The 21219-nt window shown below is 36.4% G+C and overlaps 1 protein-coding gene across 2 annotated transcripts; it reads left to right on the plus strand.

The window, feature by feature from the left end:
- Positions 1-648: 648 nt before the first annotated feature.
- Positions 649-21212, plus strand: LOC117629742 (DNA-directed RNA polymerase III subunit 1). Of its 2 annotated transcripts, none has more exons than XM_034362333.1 (28): positions 649-885; positions 1082-1185; positions 1291-1420; positions 1730-1882; positions 1998-2175; positions 2290-2474; positions 2657-2766; positions 2927-3026; positions 4259-4474; positions 4573-4721; positions 4811-4949; positions 5039-5179; positions 6609-6797; positions 6935-7142; positions 8374-8467; positions 9588-9822; positions 10088-10279; positions 11386-11484; positions 13904-14107; positions 14184-14459; positions 16109-16256; positions 16371-16522; positions 16962-17117; positions 17201-17317; positions 17459-17586; positions 19351-19555; positions 19690-19892; positions 20529-21212. In XM_034362333.1, the coding sequence occupies exons 2-28, from the start codon at positions 1103-1105 to the stop codon at positions 20614-20616; spliced, it is 4278 nt and encodes a 1425-aa protein (XP_034218224.1). In that variant the 5' UTR covers positions 649-885; positions 1082-1102; the 3' UTR covers positions 20617-21212. The 2 variants fall into 2 exon arrangements, with proteins under 2 accessions (XP_034218224.1, XP_034218226.1); XM_034362335.1 differs by having other exon boundaries at positions 731-885; positions 1079-1185.
- Positions 21213-21219: the final 7 nt, after the last annotated feature.

Below are 21219 nucleotides of genomic sequence, written 5' to 3' on the forward strand. Positions count from 1 at the left end.
TCGTCTGATGTGACTCTCACATGCAATTTTTTGATGGGCACCATGAGTAGGGGTGGGCACTGTCCGGTCCAATCTGGTTTTCACCTTGCAACAGAATCGAAATCGATATTATTTAATCGGTGTGGTTCAGTTTGGTTTTGGTGAAATTTTGTTATGAAACTGATCGATTCGGTTTAAACTGGTTCCGATGTGGTTTTTTATTTTTCCAGTTTCGGACCAGATATTTTTTTATTTATTTTTACAAATTCCAACTAAAAATTTATTTTTTGGGCTTAAAAGTTCACAAATGATCCAATTTCATGCAAAGAGAGTTAATTGGGCCTAAAAAAGAAAGATGCTTTGAAGCTGGACTTGGGGAAATATTAGTTATGGGATTAGAAATTAAGCATTGGACTTAAATGATTAAAAAAAGAAAAACAAAATGCAATTGGTTTGATCTGATCTGATTTTGTAAGGTGTGAAATCGGTATTGAAATCAGTTTGAATTGATTCAGTGCCAGTTTATTGACTTTTTAATCAATACAGTTTTTTTCGATTTTTTCTATCCGATATAACTTGGTGTTATGGTTTTCCGGCCTTGATGCCTTAACCACGAGGGTATCATCAATTTTTTGTGACACCCTATGATCAGTGCAATTTGGCAAGAAAAAAAAAGGGGGAAAAAAAAAAAGGAACAAAACTATATATTGTTCACGTATATGTCGACTGTGCAGCCCTTTACCCAGCCAGCCTAAAACCCCAACCCAAAACCTTTCTGAGCTGTCGTCCCCCGCCTTCTCTCTCTCTACCCGTCAACACTGAGTGCTCTCTCTATTTCTCGAATCAACTGCACATGTTCCTGCGCCTTCTCCATTGAAGCTACACAGTCGGCGCCATCTCCATTTGGTATTTGTTCTTTATTATATCTTTAAATTTGTAGCATAGTAATTTCGAAATGCAAAAGAGACATCCTTTTATAATATTTCAATAGTTGTTATCAAGTTAGCCCGGAATTTTGAGTATTTCAATCTAGTTTTGTGGGTACAAATATATCTCCAATTAACCAATTTTTATCTCCCTTTTTTTTCTTCTCTCGAAGTAGTCTTTTTTGTGGTGTTGATCAATGAGGACGATGAATAGAGGCCAAGCCAAGACCCTAATCTTCACCAAACAGCCCTTCATCGAAGACGAAGGGCATCGTAAAATGTAAGACCTTTTTTCTTTCTTTCTTGAATTTCAATTGGTTCAGTTTGATCTAGTAAAACCATGTCATTTTCGATTACTCAATGCATGGTATCGTTGTGCCTGTAGAGAAAAATGGCAATTCAGCGCCATGTCCGACACGGAGATTGTCAATATGGCTGAAACTCAAATTTATAAATGCAATTATTATGATCCCAATCAAAAGCCTATCGAAGGCGGCTTATTGGACCCCCGCTTGGTACACTCTCACCCTTCAATTGTTATAGCAAATGCTTTTGGTTATTGTTGAAGCATTTTTTGGTTGTTTTAATTGGATATTGTTGCAAGTTTAGATTTAGTGAATGAGTTATGCCAGAACCGTCACTACAATTGACTCACACACTGGATACCATTTTCCGCATTCCAATTTTCTTTGTATTAATTTCACGTGCATTCACATTTCACATGGACAATTCAAGTTTGAAATGATTAAATACAGAAGAAGGAATTACTATGTAGCTTTCAAACTATGGAGTATGCTTTACTTGGCTGTCCTTGTTTGTTTCAGGGCCCTGCAAATAAGAGTAGTGGTGAGTGTGCGACATGTGGTGCGGTAATGAAGGACTGTCCAGGGCACTTTGGATTCTTGGTGCTTGCCCTCCCTGTTTTGAATGTTGGATATTTAAGTACTGTTGTGGACATTTTGAAGTGCATTTGCAAGGTACAAGAATTGTGTTCCTTCCATTTGTGATTTCTTTCTAGTAACTTTTTATTGTTGAATTTTATTCACGAGGGGTTTCCATGATAAATTTCCGCTATTATTATTATTTTTGTAGTTATGTTCTGGCATACTTTTGGAGGAGGGAATGCGCAACGACTTTTTGAAGAAGATGAGAAGTCCCAAGATGGAGCCTTTGAGGAAAACCGAGTTGATGAAAAAGATAGTGAAGAAGTGTAATAACTTGACAACCAATTATAGACCAGTGAAGTGCTCCAAATGTGGATTTATAAATGGTTTGGTTTCTATATTTTTTCTTTATACTTTCATCAAATTTTTTTTTCGGGGGCTGGAGCTTCTGTCATCTTTCAAAAAGCGTAGTGATTGCCTCGATATGTAATGTATGACAGGTTCAGTGAAGAAGGCCGTGGGTGTGCTGGGCATTATTCATGATCGTTCAAAACTTAATGGTGTTATGGATGACTTTCGAACAACACTTTCTCACACGAAAGAGTCCAAGGCATCCTTTAATGTGGCAACTCATATGCTAAACCCTGCTAGAATTTATTCTCTGTTTAAAAGGATGGTTGATGAGGTACTTGTATATGAGAGTCTTAAGAACCCTTTAATTCTATAGAAGTTGATTATTTTGGTAACTTTAATTTTATAGTTGGTAAGCAAAAAAAAGGAAAAAAGAAAGAATATGGTGGATGCTAGCCATTTTCTTGCATCTCTGTTCCTCTTGAAGCAGATTTATATATTCTATTGTTATTGCAGGACTGCGAGTTGCTTAATCTTTCGAATAGACCGCAGAACCTCATCATCAAAAACATTGCTGTGCCACCTATAGCTATTCGGCCTTCTGTTATTGTGGATAGATCACTGAGGTTGTCTCAACATGCCATTTATTCATTTGCAGATTTTTTCTCCCTTTTTCTCTCTTATGTTTTACTTAGGTGTCATCATATCCTTCTGCGGTATTCCAGTGGTTTTAAGGTGGCACAGTTGCAAATGATGCTAATTGGGTTTCAATTTTTCCTATTGCAGCAATGAAAATGACATTACAGAGAGGTTAAAGAGAATTATTCAATCCAATGCTATTCTTAGACGGGATTTATTAGAAGCAAAATCTGCACCCAAATGTTTGGTATGATAGAGGACACTTGTCTGACCTGGAGTACTGCAAGGCTTGTTGTATTGTGCCTTCAATGATGTCTTTGTTCATAGTTTATTGTTAGTATAGTCTCCTTATTTACTTCACATTTGTACATGAAATTCTGCATGTTTGACTTCATATGGACTGCTTCCCAGGCATGAGTCCAAAATACTCGTTTCGTATCTGATGTTATGTGCTGGTGTGGTCAAGTAAATACTTGATTTACTGTATTTGACGTATGATGTGATTTCTGTTTGTGTGAGATATATGCTGATAAATATTTTAGTTTTGCTGAGAAATGATTCACATTCATGATTTTATGCATTATTTTTTTGTTAGTTTACCAGATTACATTCTTCTGTTGTCTCTATAGTTTAAAACTCAAACAAGAACTCCTTTAGTTTTCTAGCCATATCACATTGGTCCAACATTCTGTCAATTTTGTCGACAGAACATGCTTAAGTCACTCTTTTTTTTTTGGGTCAAACATATGCACAAGTCACGCAGGAAAGTACAATTGGGGCCAAAAGGAGTGGTTTGCTGAAGTTGTTTGGGTAGAGGTGGGTGTGTCCTAGAACAGCTATGTATTGTTGCTATTAGAAAATTGTTTTGGTGCAGGGGCATCTGAGAAGGTGTATACTCTTTGATGATGTGCTTGGCTTCATCATGGGTTGTTTGGTTGGAATGGAACAAGTGAATCTTTGAAGGCGAGAAGAGTTTGAACTCAGTTTGGGATAGATTATATATTTAGGTTCTATGTGGACTTCTTGTGCATAGATTTTAAGACATTCCCCTTAGCGAAGTTCTTCTGGATTGGGGAGGTGTGCTCTACTGTGAGTTGTCCAGGAAGCTTTTTTCTTTGTTTTGAACTGAGAGATGCTTGTTCTTGTATTTTAGTTTATGTGTCTTGTTTTGGTTGGCTGACGGTAATATTCTTATAAAAAGAAAAATAATCACATTCATTTATTGATATTTTTCCTACGTTAACTTCTTTATGTTTCTGTAGCGGTTCACTAGAACTTTGCGTGCGCTTTTTATGGTTTAGAATATCTGAGTTAATTATGAGGCCTCCTTTTGCATGTGGCTGTATTATCTTTCTTGTATGTGTATCTGAATATCTTTTTACATCTTGTTCTGCTGGTGAAGTTAAATGGTATAGTAGGTGTCACTTGTGGTTCCATATTGTGATTGTATAATGCTTAATGCTGAGAATTGTTGTCCAGGCTAGTTGGGATATACTTCAAGTTGAGGTTGCACAGTATATAAATAGTGACATTCGTGGTGTTCCCTTTTCCATGCAAACTGCCAAGCCATTGAGTGGTTTTGTACAGCGCCTCAAAGGGAAGGGGGGGCGCTTTCGTGGGAATTTATCAGGGAAGCGTGTTGAATATACTGGCAGAACTGTTATATCACCTGACCCTAATTTGAAAATCACTGAGGTTAGATGTTGTGCTAAAACCTGAGCCAAGCGTTCATGCTAGTTTAATTTATGTGCCTGTTGTTAGGTTTGTTTCCTCTAAATTTTTATTGGATTTAGGTTGGAGTCCCTATCAAAATGGCTCAAATCTTAACTTATCCAGAACGTGTTTCCCATCATAATATTGAGAAGTTGAGGCAGTGCGTCAGTAATGGACCTGATAAGTACCCTGGTGCCAGAATGCTCAGAAATCCTGATGGCACTGAATGGTAGGGGATTAACTTTTTTTTTTTTGTTCTTTTCTTATATGGAAATGCTTGCTTTGATGGTGATTTGAATTTACTGTTTTGTGCTGAAGGTCCTTAAAGGTTAACAGAAAGAACGCTGCTGACGGACTCAAATATGGTGACATAGTTGAACGTCATCTAGAAGATGGGGACATTGTTCTTTTCAACAGACAACCAAGCTTGCATCGGATGTCTATCATGTGCCATAGGGTGATTACATATTTCGAATGAATTTTGTATATGTTTTTCACATGAATTTTATTGATATTTGGTCACACTTTATCAATTTGTGAATGCAGGCTAAGGTTATGCCTTGGAGAACATTGAGGTTTAATGAATCTGTTTGCAACCCTTACAATGCTGATTTTGATGGTGATGAAATGAATATGCATGTCCCACAAACAGAGGAGGCTCGGACAGAGGCTGTTATGTTGATGGGGGTAAATTAGATTGAATCTTCACTTCATTGAGATATATGCCAATTGGTTTCCATAAAACTACAGTTTTTCCCTACATTAAAACTTAAAAGTTTTGCATTGGGATTATTTGAGCATTGTTGTGAGAGATTTACAAGAAAAGTTACCAGAGGAGTGAGCTGACCATGACCTATCAACACGATTCGGATGCAAGGAGACTTTTAAGACATGAGGGCAATTCCGAATATTTTTGTTACTATCTCCGAAGTTTATCATATAAGGAATGTCAAGTTTATGCATATTGGAAAAGTGGCCTGGAACAATGGCTTTAATGACAAAAAGGACTAAGGATGCAAAATTTTAAGCCTAACATTCAATTGGACCCTTTCTGGACCATACCTTTCCATTGGACCCCTTAATGGAACACAGAATGAGAATAATATTTTTTGAAGTTGGAACCAACCAACTGATGACTAAAGTGCCCTATGACATTATCATGACCGCTAGGAACAGGATCTTATAGGGAGGGATTCAATATTACAGGAATATACAAATTGCAATTATTTTCATCACATGTTGATTGATTAAAGAAACGCCTCCTCATGTCCCACCCTAACCCAACCTACACACACAAGTCAATATAGTATTCAAATGGTTAGCTCTTTCAATCCTGAATCTCCTGAGCCATTGTTGTTTTATCTGGAATTAGGTTTACAGTGATTTATGTACCCTTTTCCCTCCCAAGCTGTCTTTCTGTCAGCTTTGGTTTTTCTGTAATTTTATTTTATACCACTTGACTACAGGGGTAGTGACCCTTTAATGCTTTTTTAGTTAAACGTTCTACTTATCTGCAGAGTAAGTGCATATGGGGCAGCTGAACAGCTCCTAAATTTTATAAAGAATGTACCTCAGCTAAGCTAGGACGTTTCTGAAACAACATTAGTTCCATCTTAGTTGTCTAGTTTGTCCCTTTTTAGACTTTGATTGACTATTTATCATCATGGACCCTTTCATTTATTTATTATCTTTCATGTGGGAAAATGAAATGAAATACTGCTTCATTTCACTGATCTGGGTTTGATGGGGGTGCTATTTATCATGTACAAGTTTTTTAAAAGGAGAAATTTTAGAAAAGTGGACAAGTAATCCACCAATAATAGAAAGAAACAAGAAAACAAATACAGAGATCTACCACTATGAGGGGAAAAAAAAAAAAAAAAAAAACCAATCCTAACGAAGACACTGCAGCCTTCCAATCACACAAAATGGTTGAAAGGGATGTATTCCTAAAAAAAGGAGAAACAGAAACCAAAAGCGCTGCCCAGTACTTTGCCTTCTCCCACACCTCCTCCGCTTCTGTCTCCCCCCCCGCGGGGGCATCTTCAGTTGCTTATGCTTCTGATGACTGTTAACTGCATTTTGTTTTCATGTAACATTTCAGTGTATTTTTCAGGTGCAAAACAATCTATGCACTCCGAAAAATGGAGAGGTTTTGGTTGCTTCCACTCAAGATTTTCTAACATCCTCTTTCCTTATAACAAGGAAGGACACATTTTATGACCGTGCATCCTTTTCACTCATGTGTTCATATATGGGGGATGGAACGGATCCTGTTGACTTGCCAACACCTGCTGTAATTAAGGTGAGTTGCTAAAGCCATTGTTTATTTCTATTGTGACACAATTGTACATATACACTTTGGAATTTTGGTCAATGTCTTTATCATTTCTTTTATATATATGTTCTTTTCCTAACTGAAACACAGTTGTCGTTTTGCAGCCAATAGAGCTATGGACGGGGAAGCAATTATTTAGCGTTCTAGTACGCCCAAATTCAAATGTGAGAGTCTATCTAAATTTTACTGTTAATGAGAAATCATACAGCAAGACTGAAGATGGAGGACCTGAAGCAATGTGTCCAAATGATGGGTTTGTTTATTTTCGTAACAGTGAGCTCATAGCTGGCCAACTTGGGAAGGGTACCTTAGGTCAGTCTTTTGACAATATATGTTTTTTTAGTAGTTCTACATTTTTTAAAATTGAAGCACAAGTAATAAGATGTATCATTTTTAGTACATTTCTCAAATTAAATATTTGAGGGCCTATTTTATTGTCCTAGATAGGTTCATGGTGCTGGTGCCAGGGCATATGAAATATCAGCCTGGTAAAGTAGCATATGTATGGTGCTATATTGGACCTGAATTGGTTCAACAAAGTTGGTTGAGATTTCAAAATGATACAAAGTAGTAGATGTGACTTGTGATGACATAAGAACTTCTGTGAGCAGGCAGAATAGGAATTTACTATATGAACATGGCCATTCTTCTGTTGTTGGAAGTTGTCAGGGGCATTTGCAGAAGGTTATGAAGGGCTCTATCCTCTATATGATGAAATCTGGTCTACGTGGTATTTCACTTAGAAAGAAAAACAGGTATGATCTGGACAAATTTGTGTTGCTCCAAAGAGTAGTAGTGGTTCCATTCTCTGGATTCAAGAGAAGATAATTGGAAAATTGGATAGAGCAATGTATTGACTGTGATGGAAGGTGACCTACTTTCAACTTTTGAGGCGTACTAACCTGTACCTGAAGTTGGCCTGGTTTATATTTAAGTGTGGTCTCTCTGCTTATTTATTGGTTATCCTGACTAGTGATTCCTGAGCCCTTATGTCCTCAAAGTATGATGGTTAGTGTTTGTGGTGGTAGCTTTGGAGCAGGTGAGTAGCCAGATTGGGTCATGTATATTTAAGAATTTTATTCATTCTAGGGTATTTTGACTGATGGCTTCTAGGAAAGGGCTATATATGTGTTGCTTTTACTCATTTAAGATGTGAGGAGAGTGTAGAAGATGTGGGCTGCTGTAACTAAAGGCAGTGCAGAGTGTATTTACTTGGAAGATGCTCGTCCCTCTGTTGGAAGCTGTCAGGAGCATTTCCAGAAGGTTCTGAAGGGCTCTCTCTTCTATGTCACTCATAGCTTCTACTAAAAAACCTTATAACCATACTAACGTTTTCAGTTGAAAATTTCCCAAGTACTTTAGACCTGTGTTACAAATCTCCCTTGTGTTGGATACTAATGTTTGTTAGCTAGTTAAAGTTGATTGATTGGAAGCTTAAATTTTTTCTGAGCTGTGGGTTGTTTTTTGGAGTTTTTCTTTGTCAACTTTGGATATTTGAGCAAGTGATATTGATATTCACAGTTTTGCATTTGTATCACTTTAGGAAATGGCAATAAGGATGGACTTTACTCTGTACTTCTCAGAGACTATAAAGCTCATGCGGCTGCTTCTTGCATGAATCGCCTAGCTAAGTTAAGGTATTATCAAGCACAGTTTTTCTTGAATGCAAGCTTCTTTTAGTCCATCTTGGTTGTGTTCATCGTAATTCACATTCGAATTTAATTTTTTTTCTTCAGATTTCTAATTTAGTTTTTGTTGCAGTTTATTTTCAAGCACTAAAAGAAGTAGGGCTAAAAGTGACTCAACATGTTGAATATGAACTCTTTATATATATATATATGTATATATATGTATATGTATATAAAGTATGGCTAAAAGTGACTCAACATGTTGAATACAACTTCTTTATATATATACAGAAATTCTCCTAAGTGGACATCCGGACGTTATTATCGTGCTGACGCCATGTATTTTCTACTACCCCTCCCTATTTTCCTCCCTATTTACAATGGCATCCGTACGATAATAATGGTCATCCAGATGAGATAATAACTGTATATATATATATATATGTACTTTTTTACTCAAATTGGAATTTGCAACCGGTGGAATGGAATTGATAAACTCTACTTAGGCTTATGAAATTTTGTATAGAATATCAAAACGAAAAGTGACTCAATTTCTACCATTATTATGATATTCCTTATTCCAATTGGATACCCTAAATATTTTGCCTGTATCTTCTGACCAAAAAGAACAAAGAAAACCTAGTCCGACATGCATTTTTGAGTGCTCTAAGAACATTGTGTTGAGAGTTAGAATCCTTAGAATGTTTCTATTTACAATATATTCTGTAGTTTTAATGGCTGTCAATCACTCATTTCTATTTGCATGATGCTGTATAGTCTTCATGTCTTCCTATTTTATTAAGTCCAGTGGAGTGGACTATTCTATGTCTTAGCTTACAATTTGTTTTGTAGCTTTGATGGTTATCCTAACTCAGTTTCATACTGAATTAGGCTGCATTTATTCTTGTCTTCATTTGAAAATGTCCAGCCTTAGTACCTTACATTGGTAAATTGGAAATTGTCTTATTGTAATATTGTCAGTATTATAAATATTATAGGTGGGCGTTTCAATTATTAATCACTTGTCTGTTATGATGCCTATATATTTTAAATATGTTTTGTGAGCATTTATATGGTAAATACAACATTAGTATGTGATTAATATTGTTAGTATTTGCTTGGATTGCAGTGCTCGGTGGATTGGTAATCATGGATTCTCAATTGGGATTAGCGATGTACAACCAAGTGACAATTTGTACAATGAAAAGGAAAAGATAATTAAGGAAGGTTATAACAAATGTGCTGGTAAGATAAAGTTGTATAATGAAGGACAGCTACCACTTGAACCCGGTTGTGATGCGGCACAATCACTTGAGTCTGGGATAACTAAAATATTAAACAATATTAGAGATCAAACTGGAAAGGTGAGTTTTATATATTATTTTTTGCTTATTATGCACTGAACTTCTGTTTTGAATTTCTTTTTTAGTGTATTTTTTTAAGCGTCAATCTCAAATCTTAGTAATTACTTCTTCGTCTTCATTTGCAATCTTAATGTTTGCTTGTGTGCTGTCAAGAAAGCTATTCATGGTAGCAGCTCAGTTTGTTTAGCAATTATTTCTATTTTATTGTCATCATATTTTCAGAGATGATGGTTTCAAAATAGCCTTTGACCTTTATTTTTCACAGTTGTGCATGCAAACACTACATTGGAGAAACAGTCCTTTGATCATGTCCCAGTGTGGTTCTAAAGGATCTCCTATCAATATTAGCCAGATGATTGCCTGTGTTGGTCAACAATCGGTTGGCGGTCGTCGTGCACCTAATGGATTCATAGATCGAAGCCTTCCTCACTTCCCTAGAAAAGCAAAAACCCCTGCAGTAAGTTCCGTACACTTTTTAACCAGTAATTCTATGTGTAGTGACATGTACTGTCAGTATGAAACCTACACAAAATATGCAGCATCTTGTCTTCGAGCATCTTTAAGGATTATAAGGGCGCGGGGTAGATGAACTTTGGGACAGAGTGAAGGTTCTGGGCAGCTTTATGGGCATCTATTTCGGCCGATTTTAAAGATTATGCCCATTCTTTTATAATGTTGGATTTTTTAGCAGCTCTGAAGCAAGATTAGAATTTTTCGTTTATCATGTTCTATTTTACATCTTTTTGAGTTGTACCTTCTTGTATTTACTTCTTCCTTCCTAGATTGTCGATTCCTTGTCCACTCTTTGTAATTAGCTTTCCTACTTTAATAAAATTATGTCTCTTTTCAAAACAAAGAAAAAATCTTTATTTATTTTTAGGAGAATTACTTTCTAAAAATATTTTGTGCAATTTTCATATTTAATGAGTCTTAAAACATTTTGTCCACTCTATGTGTTTCTTAGTCTGTGGAAAAAAAAAAAAAAAAAACTTCTCACTGGTAATACAAGATGTATCTTAGGACTAGCTAAAAAGTTGGATCATATCTGACTGCATTACCCTAACTACTAACATTCATGAGCATTCAGTGGTGGACCCAGAATTTAACTTTTGCAAGGGCGAACTTAAATGCTAAATTGACTAGACCAAAAATTCTAAAACAGCATAACCGAAACATGAAAATCAATAATGAAGCAACATTTAAGAACTAGAGAGAAGGATATATAAAATTGCATGGGTTATGTATGAAACTGATATTCTCTGAGGGGGCAGCCTATGCTGGTCCTAAAGTTTAAGTTTAACTAGAGTTCCTTCTGGCTCTAAAACATGTTCTTTAGTAAGTAAAAACATGTTTATAAAAAATTGAATTATAAAATTCATTGTCACTTAGGTAATGCATTATGAGAGATGAATTATGAAACATCTTTCAACATTGTGGTGGAGAACCTTTTTTTGTTATTCTTCATTCTTGTTTGTGTTTATAGCTCTAATATATATCTTGTTTATAGGAAACCATTGGTCTATATTCTTGTGATTAAGGGTCATTCTGTTATTATTTATGCAGGCTAAAGGCTTTGTTGCTAGTTCCTTTTACAGTGGCTTGACAGCTACAGAGTTCTTTTTCCATACTATGGGCGGGCGAGAGGGGCTTGTCGATACAGCTGTATGTTAAATAGTTCTTACATTATGAAGCTTCTAAATCACATTATTAATCTGTGCATTTTTTCTATACTGCTTGATTTGGACCTGAATTTTGCAACTCTTCTCGTTGCATGACTTGTCAAATTTGCATATGGCATGCTACTGGAGCATTGATACAGCTAAAATATATTGGATGATAAAGACAATTCTAGATGGATAAGTAATACAAGTGAGGCTACTGCCTGATAAACATGTACATCTGCCCACTTAGACTTAGAGTAGTAGCTATTTTATGACATTGTTACTGGCCAAGCTCATTACTCTGGTAGTCGTTCTCGTTTGTGTGTTGCATGAGTTGATATAAATTGGTAGTCCTGTATCCCAAAAACAGTCTAACTGTTTTTTTTTTAATATTTAGTTTTTAAGGAAGCATAAGTGTTATTACTAGTACCAGACAAGGTTATAAGAAAATACAACATAGAGGACAAGAAGTCCACTTCAGTCAAAAACAAGCCGAATATTTTTTTGAAACAATGGATAGTCTAAATTACTCTAAATTAATCTAATCTATGGGGAGGGGGATTCGAACTTCGGTGCAAGGGGGCGGGCTCACTGCCCTGGCCAATTGGCTAAACTTCTGCAAACAAGCAGAATCTTAAACTACATCAAAAACATCAGACCCAAACATTTAACCTACAGCAAGCTACCAATAACAAAATATCTGAAAAAGATATATCCCTAAACTCTATAGAAACTGATACCCAGAGCAAACCACAACCTGACATTGTCTCGTTAGTCCTCAACCCGTCTTCCTCCTACTATAATCCTTGAATATTCTTCTGTTTCTCTCCATCTAAATCACCCGAAATGTAACTGAAACCATGCATCCCTGGATGACCTTGGCCTTCTTCGTACTAGCTGATACTTTATGCTTCTCACAAAGAAATGAAATACAACTCATTGGAATTACTCAATACACCTTTCAGCCATAGCCAAAAACTCGCTGCAAATTCAAATGTAAAAAAGGTGGTCGACAGTTTCCTCCCTCTATTTACACATTATACACCAATGCAAAAACCCAGTTGAATCTAGCCTCCATCTTCTTGCATCTGTCCTGGTGAGTTATAAAAGAACACTATCTACTAGTACCAGCATCAAGATGATTTTCCTAGCTCAACAAATTCCTTCTAAACTCAAAATTACATCTTACAGGATAATTAGAAGATTCAACGAAATTGGATTATGTAATCTAGGAAACATAAAACCATGGAGACCCTGTGCGCCATAGAGACTCATTTTCTGTCTGAATCCTCCACAGCCACTTGCCCAATAAAAGCCTTGTTATTGGTATCTGAATGACCTATTCCCAAGCCTGCCTTATCTTTGTTTTGAGACACTAAATCCCATCTGACTAAGTGGTCTTTCTTGTCCTCCCCAAATCCAACAGAAATTTCCTCACAAAACCAGCTACCTCACTAGGTATCTTAAATAAAGAAATGCAATAAGTTGGCAAGCTTCCAAGCACAGCTTGAGTTAAAGTAAATCTCCTTCCTTTTGAGAGAAAAACCTTCTTCCAACTTTGAAACCTCTTTTTCATCTTCTTTATTACTGGATTCCAAAACCTTGCAGCTCTAGGATTCCCTCCTAAAGCAAGGCCTGAATATTTTAGAGGCCAAGACAGCCATGAATTTGCCAACCATTCATAACACAGCATCATAGCCTTGTTTTTTGTTCATATGTTCAAATTGCGGTGATCCTTGTTTAAGGTTAAGCACATGTAAGGCTTAATTTTTAAGTTTTATGGAAATGAGGTGGACTGTTAGTATTATTGAGCTTGGTCCGTTGTTGGGCCTATTTACAAATGGCTTAAGCTTGATGGTATTTCACAGCTGTATTTATTCTCTATCAAGTACAAGGCACAAGAAAATATGAGTTATTTTTTCAAGGAATACAATGAGCTTGAGGTGGTCTAGAATGGATTCTGGGAAGTTGATCTAGCATCGAGTTCTTCATAGCATTTTCTGCTCATTTCCATAAATTATCATAGCTCGTAGGATCCTTGAGCTAGAAGTTGTGGTCTGTGATTCAGAGTTTGGGTTTTGTGCTAAATATTGTGAATTATTCACATTTTTTGTTTCTATTATGTTTATATATTCATTCAATGTGACGCTACTCTTATTTCATATGTGTAATCAATGTAAACTAGATATATGAAATATTGTCACTGATATTTTCTGATGGTGTAAAGTAAGATATATATCAAAACTTCAGGCCTTGCTGGAGCTGTCATCTCTTGGCTTTATGTGGGTCATTATGGCACAATGGTGCTTGAGAATTACATTTGAATGCATTGGTTTTCATGGGGTTCGATTCTATCAGCCAAAGAGAGTGTTGTTTGGCTTTCATTTTTTATTTATATGGTTCTCTTATGACCATTGCAGGTGAAAACAGCTGATACTGGGTACATGTCTCGTAGATTGTCGAAAATTTTAGAGGACCTATCTGTCCAGTACGATAACACAGTACGGAATGCAAGTGGCTGCATAGTTCAATTTTGTTATGGGGATGACGGTATGGATCCTGCAATGATGGAAGGAGAAGGGGGAGCTCCTTTAGATTTTCGTCGATTGTTTTTGAAAGCTAAGGCATGAAACCCTTTATTTTATGATTCGGAATTAATTGTAATTTTTTCATTGTTGAGTTGATAATGTTCATTTACAGGCCACGTGTCCTGCTGGAGAAAATGAAAGCTTGTCCCTTGAAGAAGTGTCTGAGATCGTGAAAGACCGGCTTTCAAAACAAGATATGACTCCTGATCGTGGTTGCTCTGCAGGTTTCAAAAGTTCTTTAGAGGAATTCCTGGATAAATATGCAAAAGAATTAAGAAAAACACATGATACTTTTGTGTTGGATCAAAGTCCGGCTTGGAAGGAAAAGTCTGCTAGTCTGGAGAAGATTGTCCAAAATATTTCTGGTGTTACTTGTAAACAGCTCGAGGTACTTGTTTTCTTATGTTCTAAAATTGGTCACCTTTTTCTTTCTTTCTTTTGTTTGTACTCTCTCTCTCTCTCTCTCTCTCTCTCTCTCTCTCTCTCTCTCTCTCTCTCTACATATTTGTATGTCTATATATATGTACGTAGCTATACATATATGCATGAAACTCTGCCGTTCGCTTGTGACAAAAATACGTTGGTCTAGGGTGTTTGAATGTTCAATGTGTTTTTTGCGAGTGCATTGCTGACATTCACACTTGATTGTTTCCACACACACACACACACACACATATATATATATGTATGTATGTAATGTGCATGGCATGGTTAATATATATATACACACACATATATATCAATGGGCATGCCACGTAATGTCATCTATAATATAACGGTTAATTTTTTATGGAAAATTTTCTGTGCTTTACATGGAGCATAGATTAGGTAGATAGGAGAGAATGGTGTGGGTCGGAGCATTTTGTGGTGGGGATTTCTTTGAGGTGAAGGCTTTCTATGCAGTTGTATTGGGGAAGCATCATGGTTCTTTCTCTTGACAAGAAGTCTGGAATCCAAAATTGGGTTTCTTTATTTGGACTCGGTTCCTGATAAATTTTTTACCACTATTAATGTGATACATAGAGGATAGTTTTGAATTATTATATGGTGTACATTGGCCAGACAGGTGGTGTCAGATTTCCATTGCAGTAGAGGTATGGGTTTCATTGTTTGGGATCTACTGGGTGTTCGTAGGACAGTGAAGGACATGCTTCATGCTTGTATGATGGCAGAGGAGATCTATTAGAAAGTTTGGAAAATTGTTCCATCATGCAGGTTTCGGTATTTTTGGCTATAAACGAATAGAAGATGGGCTGCAGTTTCTAAGATGACTTTTTGGGTGGACAGATAGAAGCCCTTCACCTTTGTGTCTTCAGAGTTTAGATTTTGTTCTTTTTGTGCTTGACCTAATGCTTTACTGCTGCTGTTTTCTAATTAAATCTTTACACGGTATTTGACAAAAATAAAAATAAAAATTGTTCCATCCCAATTTTTGGAATGTTTAAATGCTAAGTGCCAGCCTTTCAGGTGAGAGGATAGCTACAACTTATAGAAATCAGTCTATGTCTGATGTGGTTTATTGAAGGAGGAGAGTTGTTTTGCAATTTGAGTTTCCATCCAATAAGCTTAGGCTTTTTCTTATAAGATTGAGTAATTGATGTTGCACTTAGCTGTTTCCTTTTTCTAACTGGTCTCCAGCAAATCAAGCTCTTGTCTGGTCTTGATTTAGCACTGGTGGTGAAAAGTTACCTCAATCAGATCTATTAACTCTCTTCTATTTTGGCTCTAGTGAGCAGTGTTAATTGTCAATTTGTATGTTTCTGCTCACTGTGTTATGCAATCTGTGTTGGTAGTTTGATTTCTGTAATGGCATAAACCCTCCTTTGTTGGGGCTGTCATTTGTACTCAAATCTTGAATTTTCCTCTGTTTAATCAATGACATTGAATGATTTTCACACCCAAAAAAAAAAAACTGTATTATGTAACGTTTGAGTGTTGTCTTGGTGTCCATTGTATACCTTTGTGTGCTAGAGTTTGCCCTTTATATTTTCTAGAGTTTGTTGCCTCTATTAAATTTCCTTAACATCCAAATTGTAGGTTTTTCTCAATATTTGCATTTCTCGTTATCATTCAAAAAAAGTCGAAGCTGGAACAGCAATTGGAGTAATTGGAGCTCAAAGTATTGGTGAACCTGGGACACAGATGACACTGAAAACTTTTCACTTTGCTGGGGTTGCAAGCATGAGTATCCTTTGTTCATTTGCTTATCTATTTTGAGGGAAGATAAATATGTATCAACTTCATGTCCTTTTGGATATTTACTGGCTGTGTTTCAATTTGATCCTTAACAATATGTTAGACGTTACACTTGGAGTCCCTCGTATCAAGGAAATAATAAACGGAGCAAAAAAGATCAGTACACCCATTGTCACTGCAATACTTGAGCATAATAATAATGCGAAATTTGCACGGGTGGTGGCAGGTCGGATTGAGAAAACAATTCTTGGGCAGGTATGTATGTAACTAATTTGTTAGAGATGCTGTGAATTTAACTTATATTTTTGTTTGCATCATGTATTAATGTGCTTCAAGTTTTCAACTGAAAGTGAAAAGTCAACAATGCAAATTGGCGTTTCTCTTTCTATACGTCTTTGGATTGCGAGGTTAATGGTTTTTTTAACTGTGAGTTGGATTGTTCAGCAACTACTTTGTTAGAAAGTCAAACAAGTGGTTTGATATGTTTCGGGATGTTTTAAGGTAAAGATTGATGTTCTGGTTGTAGTTTATGTTATTTCAGGTATAATGGTTTGTTGGACTCATATGGATCTAAAACTATTGAACAACTAATTTGATATTTCTCAAATTTATTGTTTCTGTTGACTTGCATAGTGCTGTCTCCTCTCCAACTCCATGTATGATCTTACTTACAAATTTGGATATTATTATGAAGGTCTCTAAGAGTATAAAAATTGTAATGACTTCAAGATCAGCATCCATAGTCATCACTCTTGATATGGTCATGATTCAAGATGCACACTTGTCTATAGATGCTAATGTCGTAAAAGAATCAATTTTACGAACTCCGAGAATCAAACTCAAGCAAGAGGTGAGAATACATGTTAGTTTTCTAATTTTTTTTTTTTTATGTTCTTTACTTCTTAATATCTCATGGTCACATCTACCATGCAGCATGTTAAGGTTTTGGATATCAGAAAATTGGAAATTCTTCCTCAGGAGGCTGATAGAAGTAGACTCCATTTTAACCTCTACTATTTAAAGAGTATGCTCCCAAAAGTTATAGTAAGGGTGAGGCTTTTTTCCTGGATATTGCTTTTTATGAATGACACTTTTTTTTTTTCTTTTTTTTCTTTTTTTTTTTCTTGTTTCAGTTTGCCATGCTTAGAATGTTTGGTGCAGATGTGATTCATTACATTCTTTCAATAACAGGGTATAAGCACTGTTCAACGTGTTGTCATTGATGCAAAAGACGTTAAAAAGAATAAAAAGGATCTTGAAGTTACATGTGCTGATGGTGATAAAAGAGAAGAGAAGGAGTACAAGTTGTTTGCAGAAGGGTGAGTTTGTTCTGAAATTTATTTTGCTAGTTTTAGTAGCTTTTGAACCGGCTTCATGTTACACCTCTTTAAAGTATTGTGTTGGCATATGTTTGTTCCCCATGTTTTATTTTAGGTCTCATGCAAATTGGTGGTTCATATATCTTTCTATTGGTGTCATTCAGCATACTTCTTGTTGCACATTTAGTTAGTTGTCTTTTCCAGATTGGGTGGTTTATTCATGTTGCCATGTCAATTTTCGGCGCCTGAACTTAGTAAACAAATTTATTTATCACAAAATCACTTTCAGGAAGAACACTACCCAGGTTGGTTTGGCCTGTGCTTCAGTAACTTCACCTTTTAATAATGATCAACATTCCCAGTAAGAAAGCTCCAAACAGGAATCTCTCTATGTACTTGTCTTCCACTTCTGTTCTGGAAAAGAAGGAAGATCAAACAACCAATGAACCATAGGAGCCAAACGTGAGACCCTAGTCATGTGTTTCCCCCATGAAAGAAAGTTTCTAGTTTTCATTAGTGAAGCTGCCTTACCGAGAAAATATTGTTTTTTTTTTCAAAGGAAACAAATTTTATTGCAATAAACAATAAAATACAGAAATGCCAAGGTGGCCATAAAGAAACAGATACAAAGAAAGAGCAACTAGACTGAACAAACCCTAAGCTACTAGCAAAAGAACCCCAGTAGCACACACACAACTTATAGCTAGGAAATGGCTGCTTTCCAATCCAGCCAAATAACCCTAAAGGACATATCTCTAAAGACTGAAGAAGTCGAGTTCCATAGTGAAGAACATAGTCTAACTTTCTCCCATAATTCCTCTGTTTCACGACCTGCTTGGTCCTAAAAAATTAATCTGTTTCGTTCTAACCAAACCACCAAAAGAACAGCCAATACACTACAGGCCCATAAAACATTGGCTTTCTTCCCGTTCCCGGGGATTCTGTGCTTCTTGGACAAGAAAGACTGGCAGTCCTTGGGCAAGACCCAACTGATTCCGAACTCCCTAAACAATCGAAACCATAGGTTCAAAGTCACTGGGCACTGTAAGAAAATATGGTCAGTCGATTCTAAGCAGTTCTTGCAAAGAATGCACTACTGAGGGCTAAGACAGGAAAAGGGTCTTCTTCTTTGCATGTCACACGTATTAGCCTTCCCATGAGCCATAATCTAAGCAAAAACTTTCACTTTAGGAGGGGCCTTAGATTTCCAGATCAAATCATGTTGCTGGAATATATCGTCAGCTTCATTGAGGAGCAAAAGTCTGTAATAAGATTTGACAGAAAAACACCCCGTTGCTTAGCAAAGAAAAGATTATCATTACCTGAATGAAGGCAAACATAATAGATGAGAAATTACAAAAATGATGTGGAAGGGGGAAACGAGAGGGTTGTACATATGCTAACATTATTGCTGCCTTATCTTTAATCCTTTGAATTTCTTTTTCCCTTTCCTGTCTTGCTTCATATGTTGCGACGATGCAAGTCATCTTATTAAAAGTATTATTATATTTCCTATGATGAGAGGTGCCCTCAAAGAACAGGGTAGTTCCATCTCTGGCATGACAGAAAGCAAGAAAACTAAGTGGATTATGTGCTATGCAATATAACGACGGGCGTGAGCAGTTTTGAATTAATGTGCTTCTATTATTTTTTATCATATTCATACTTTAAGTGCTAGCTGTTTTTTACTTGACAAAAAAAGTGAGATTCTAAAAGCCAGCTGTTGTTTCTTTAATCTTAATATCTTTTGTGCCAACTTTTTAGCACGGGTCTTCTGGCAGTAATGGGCACTGAAGGAGTTGATGGTTGTAAAACCACAAGTAATAATGTTATGGAAGTGCAGCAGACACTTGGAATTGAAGCTGCGAGAGTTTGTATCATTGAGGAGATAAAGCATACTATGAAATCGCATGGAATGAACATAGATGATCGCCATATGATATTTTTAGCGGATGTGATGACGTATCGGGTGAGTAGTTTCTATTGATACTGAATCTTTTGACTGGAAAACTAAAAAGAAAAATTGGAATACACTCTAATATATTAGACATATGCAAATGTGGTGAGGATGTATATTCATGTGTTAATTCTTTTGCATGACAGGGTGAAGTTCTTGGAATCACAAGATTCGGTGTTCAGAAGATGGACAAAAGTGTTTTGATGATGGCTTCATTTGAGCGGACAGATGATATTCTATTTAATGCATGCGTAAATGGGAGAGTTGACAAGGTTGAAGGAGTAAGTGAAAGCATAATCATGGGTATACCAATGCAGATAGGCACTGGAATATTTAAAGTTAGACAAAGGTGAGAATGCTATATTTATACATGAGTTTTAAAGGCTGGATCTTTATATTTTCTTATGTTGCACATGTATGCCCCCTGATTTTTTCAGTAATTTAGATTTGGAAGTGATAGGGAAGTGTGGAATATAATATGTCCTCGTGATATGAATATTTGGGAGGTAATGCTGCACTAACCTTCCAGAACTTAATAACTTATCAAAATATATATCACCTTATTTTTTGGTCAACGCTGGTTACAACTTCTGCATATCTCCTGGAGAAGTTAATTCTGTACTTGTCCAGTCTCCTGGTTTTACCATATCAAATGTGCAGTCGGCATGCTGTCAAGCTGACTATTTGTTAAAATTAAATGGATCAACTCCATCCTGTCTTAGAATATCTATTAATGAATCATCTGCTTTTAGTTTTCTTTAGACCATCCGTCCTACAGGTGGTATATGTGATAGCAGGTTGTCTGTTTCCTTCTACTTCTATATATAACAAGAGACATTCATGGATATTCGAGAATGGCATAAAATATCTGCCTTCAGTATTACTCTCAATGCCCTATTAATATTTTCTTTTTGTTGGTTTTGATGCACTAACTGCCTGTTGATGCTGGCTTTCTTAAGTGAACCTCCTTGTCTTCCATGAGCAGAGTTTCTTCTGATTTGAGGCAGCCCACATATTTGGGATCAAATTCAGACGTGGAACTGCATTATGGGCCACGCCCAAGTCTAACTTGAGCGGAAGAAAAAATAGTTGTAAATCATCTTATTTCACCAAAGCAAATGCATATGTTGCCTTCATGTTTCTATATGAGAATTGACTGAAGCATTGTGATGGTCCTGGAAGACTAGTGCAGACTGTCAAATGAAGATGGGGGGCGTGGTAGCAATCCAATCTTCGGCTTGATTACCGGATCATGCACATGCTCTGCTAATTGAACTGAGAATGTTGAATGAAGATGGGGGACATGGTACATGGCAGATTTCTAGTCATTTGATGTAAACTTGTCAGATTCATTGCGGCTTTAACTTGCCTACAAGATTTGTGCAAAGACAAGTAGTTTTCCCAATTTAACATTATACTCGGTACTGTATACTCTGTATATACTTTTGATAGTTTTGAGCTTCAAAATTGGCATCGTGTAACTTTGATAGAGTGAATGTTGAGAAACCTAAAAAATGTTTCGCAAGTCGTCTCGTCATGGTGCTCTCGATTGCTACTAACATACATAACAGCAGCATGTAAGCACTTTGGACTAGATCTCCCGTCCCAATGGTCTAGCAAAACCAAAATGGAGCTCAAAGAGGAAACCTGAATGTAGGTTGGTTGGTTATGATTTT

This window comes from Prunus dulcis, chromosome 6 (assembly GCF_902201215.1).
Source record: "Prunus dulcis chromosome 6, ALMONDv2, whole genome shotgun sequence".
NCBI classification, from domain to species: Eukaryota; Viridiplantae; Streptophyta; class Magnoliopsida; order Rosales; family Rosaceae; genus Prunus; species Prunus dulcis.

Excerpts from the sequence above, each read along its gene's own strand:
- LOC117629742 (XM_034362333.1), top strand. The coding sequence starts at position 1,103 with ATGAGGACGATGAATAGAGGCCAAGCCAAGACCCTAATCTTCACCAAA. Across the intron at positions 14,460-16,108 it reads TTACTTGTAAACAGCTCGAG|GTTTTTCTCAATATTTGCAT; the intron begins GTACTTGTTTTC and ends TCCAAATTGTAG. Across the intron at positions 17,118-17,200 it reads GAATCAAACTCAAGCAAGAG|CATGTTAAGGTTTTGGATAT; the intron begins GTGAGAATACAT and ends TCTACCATGCAG.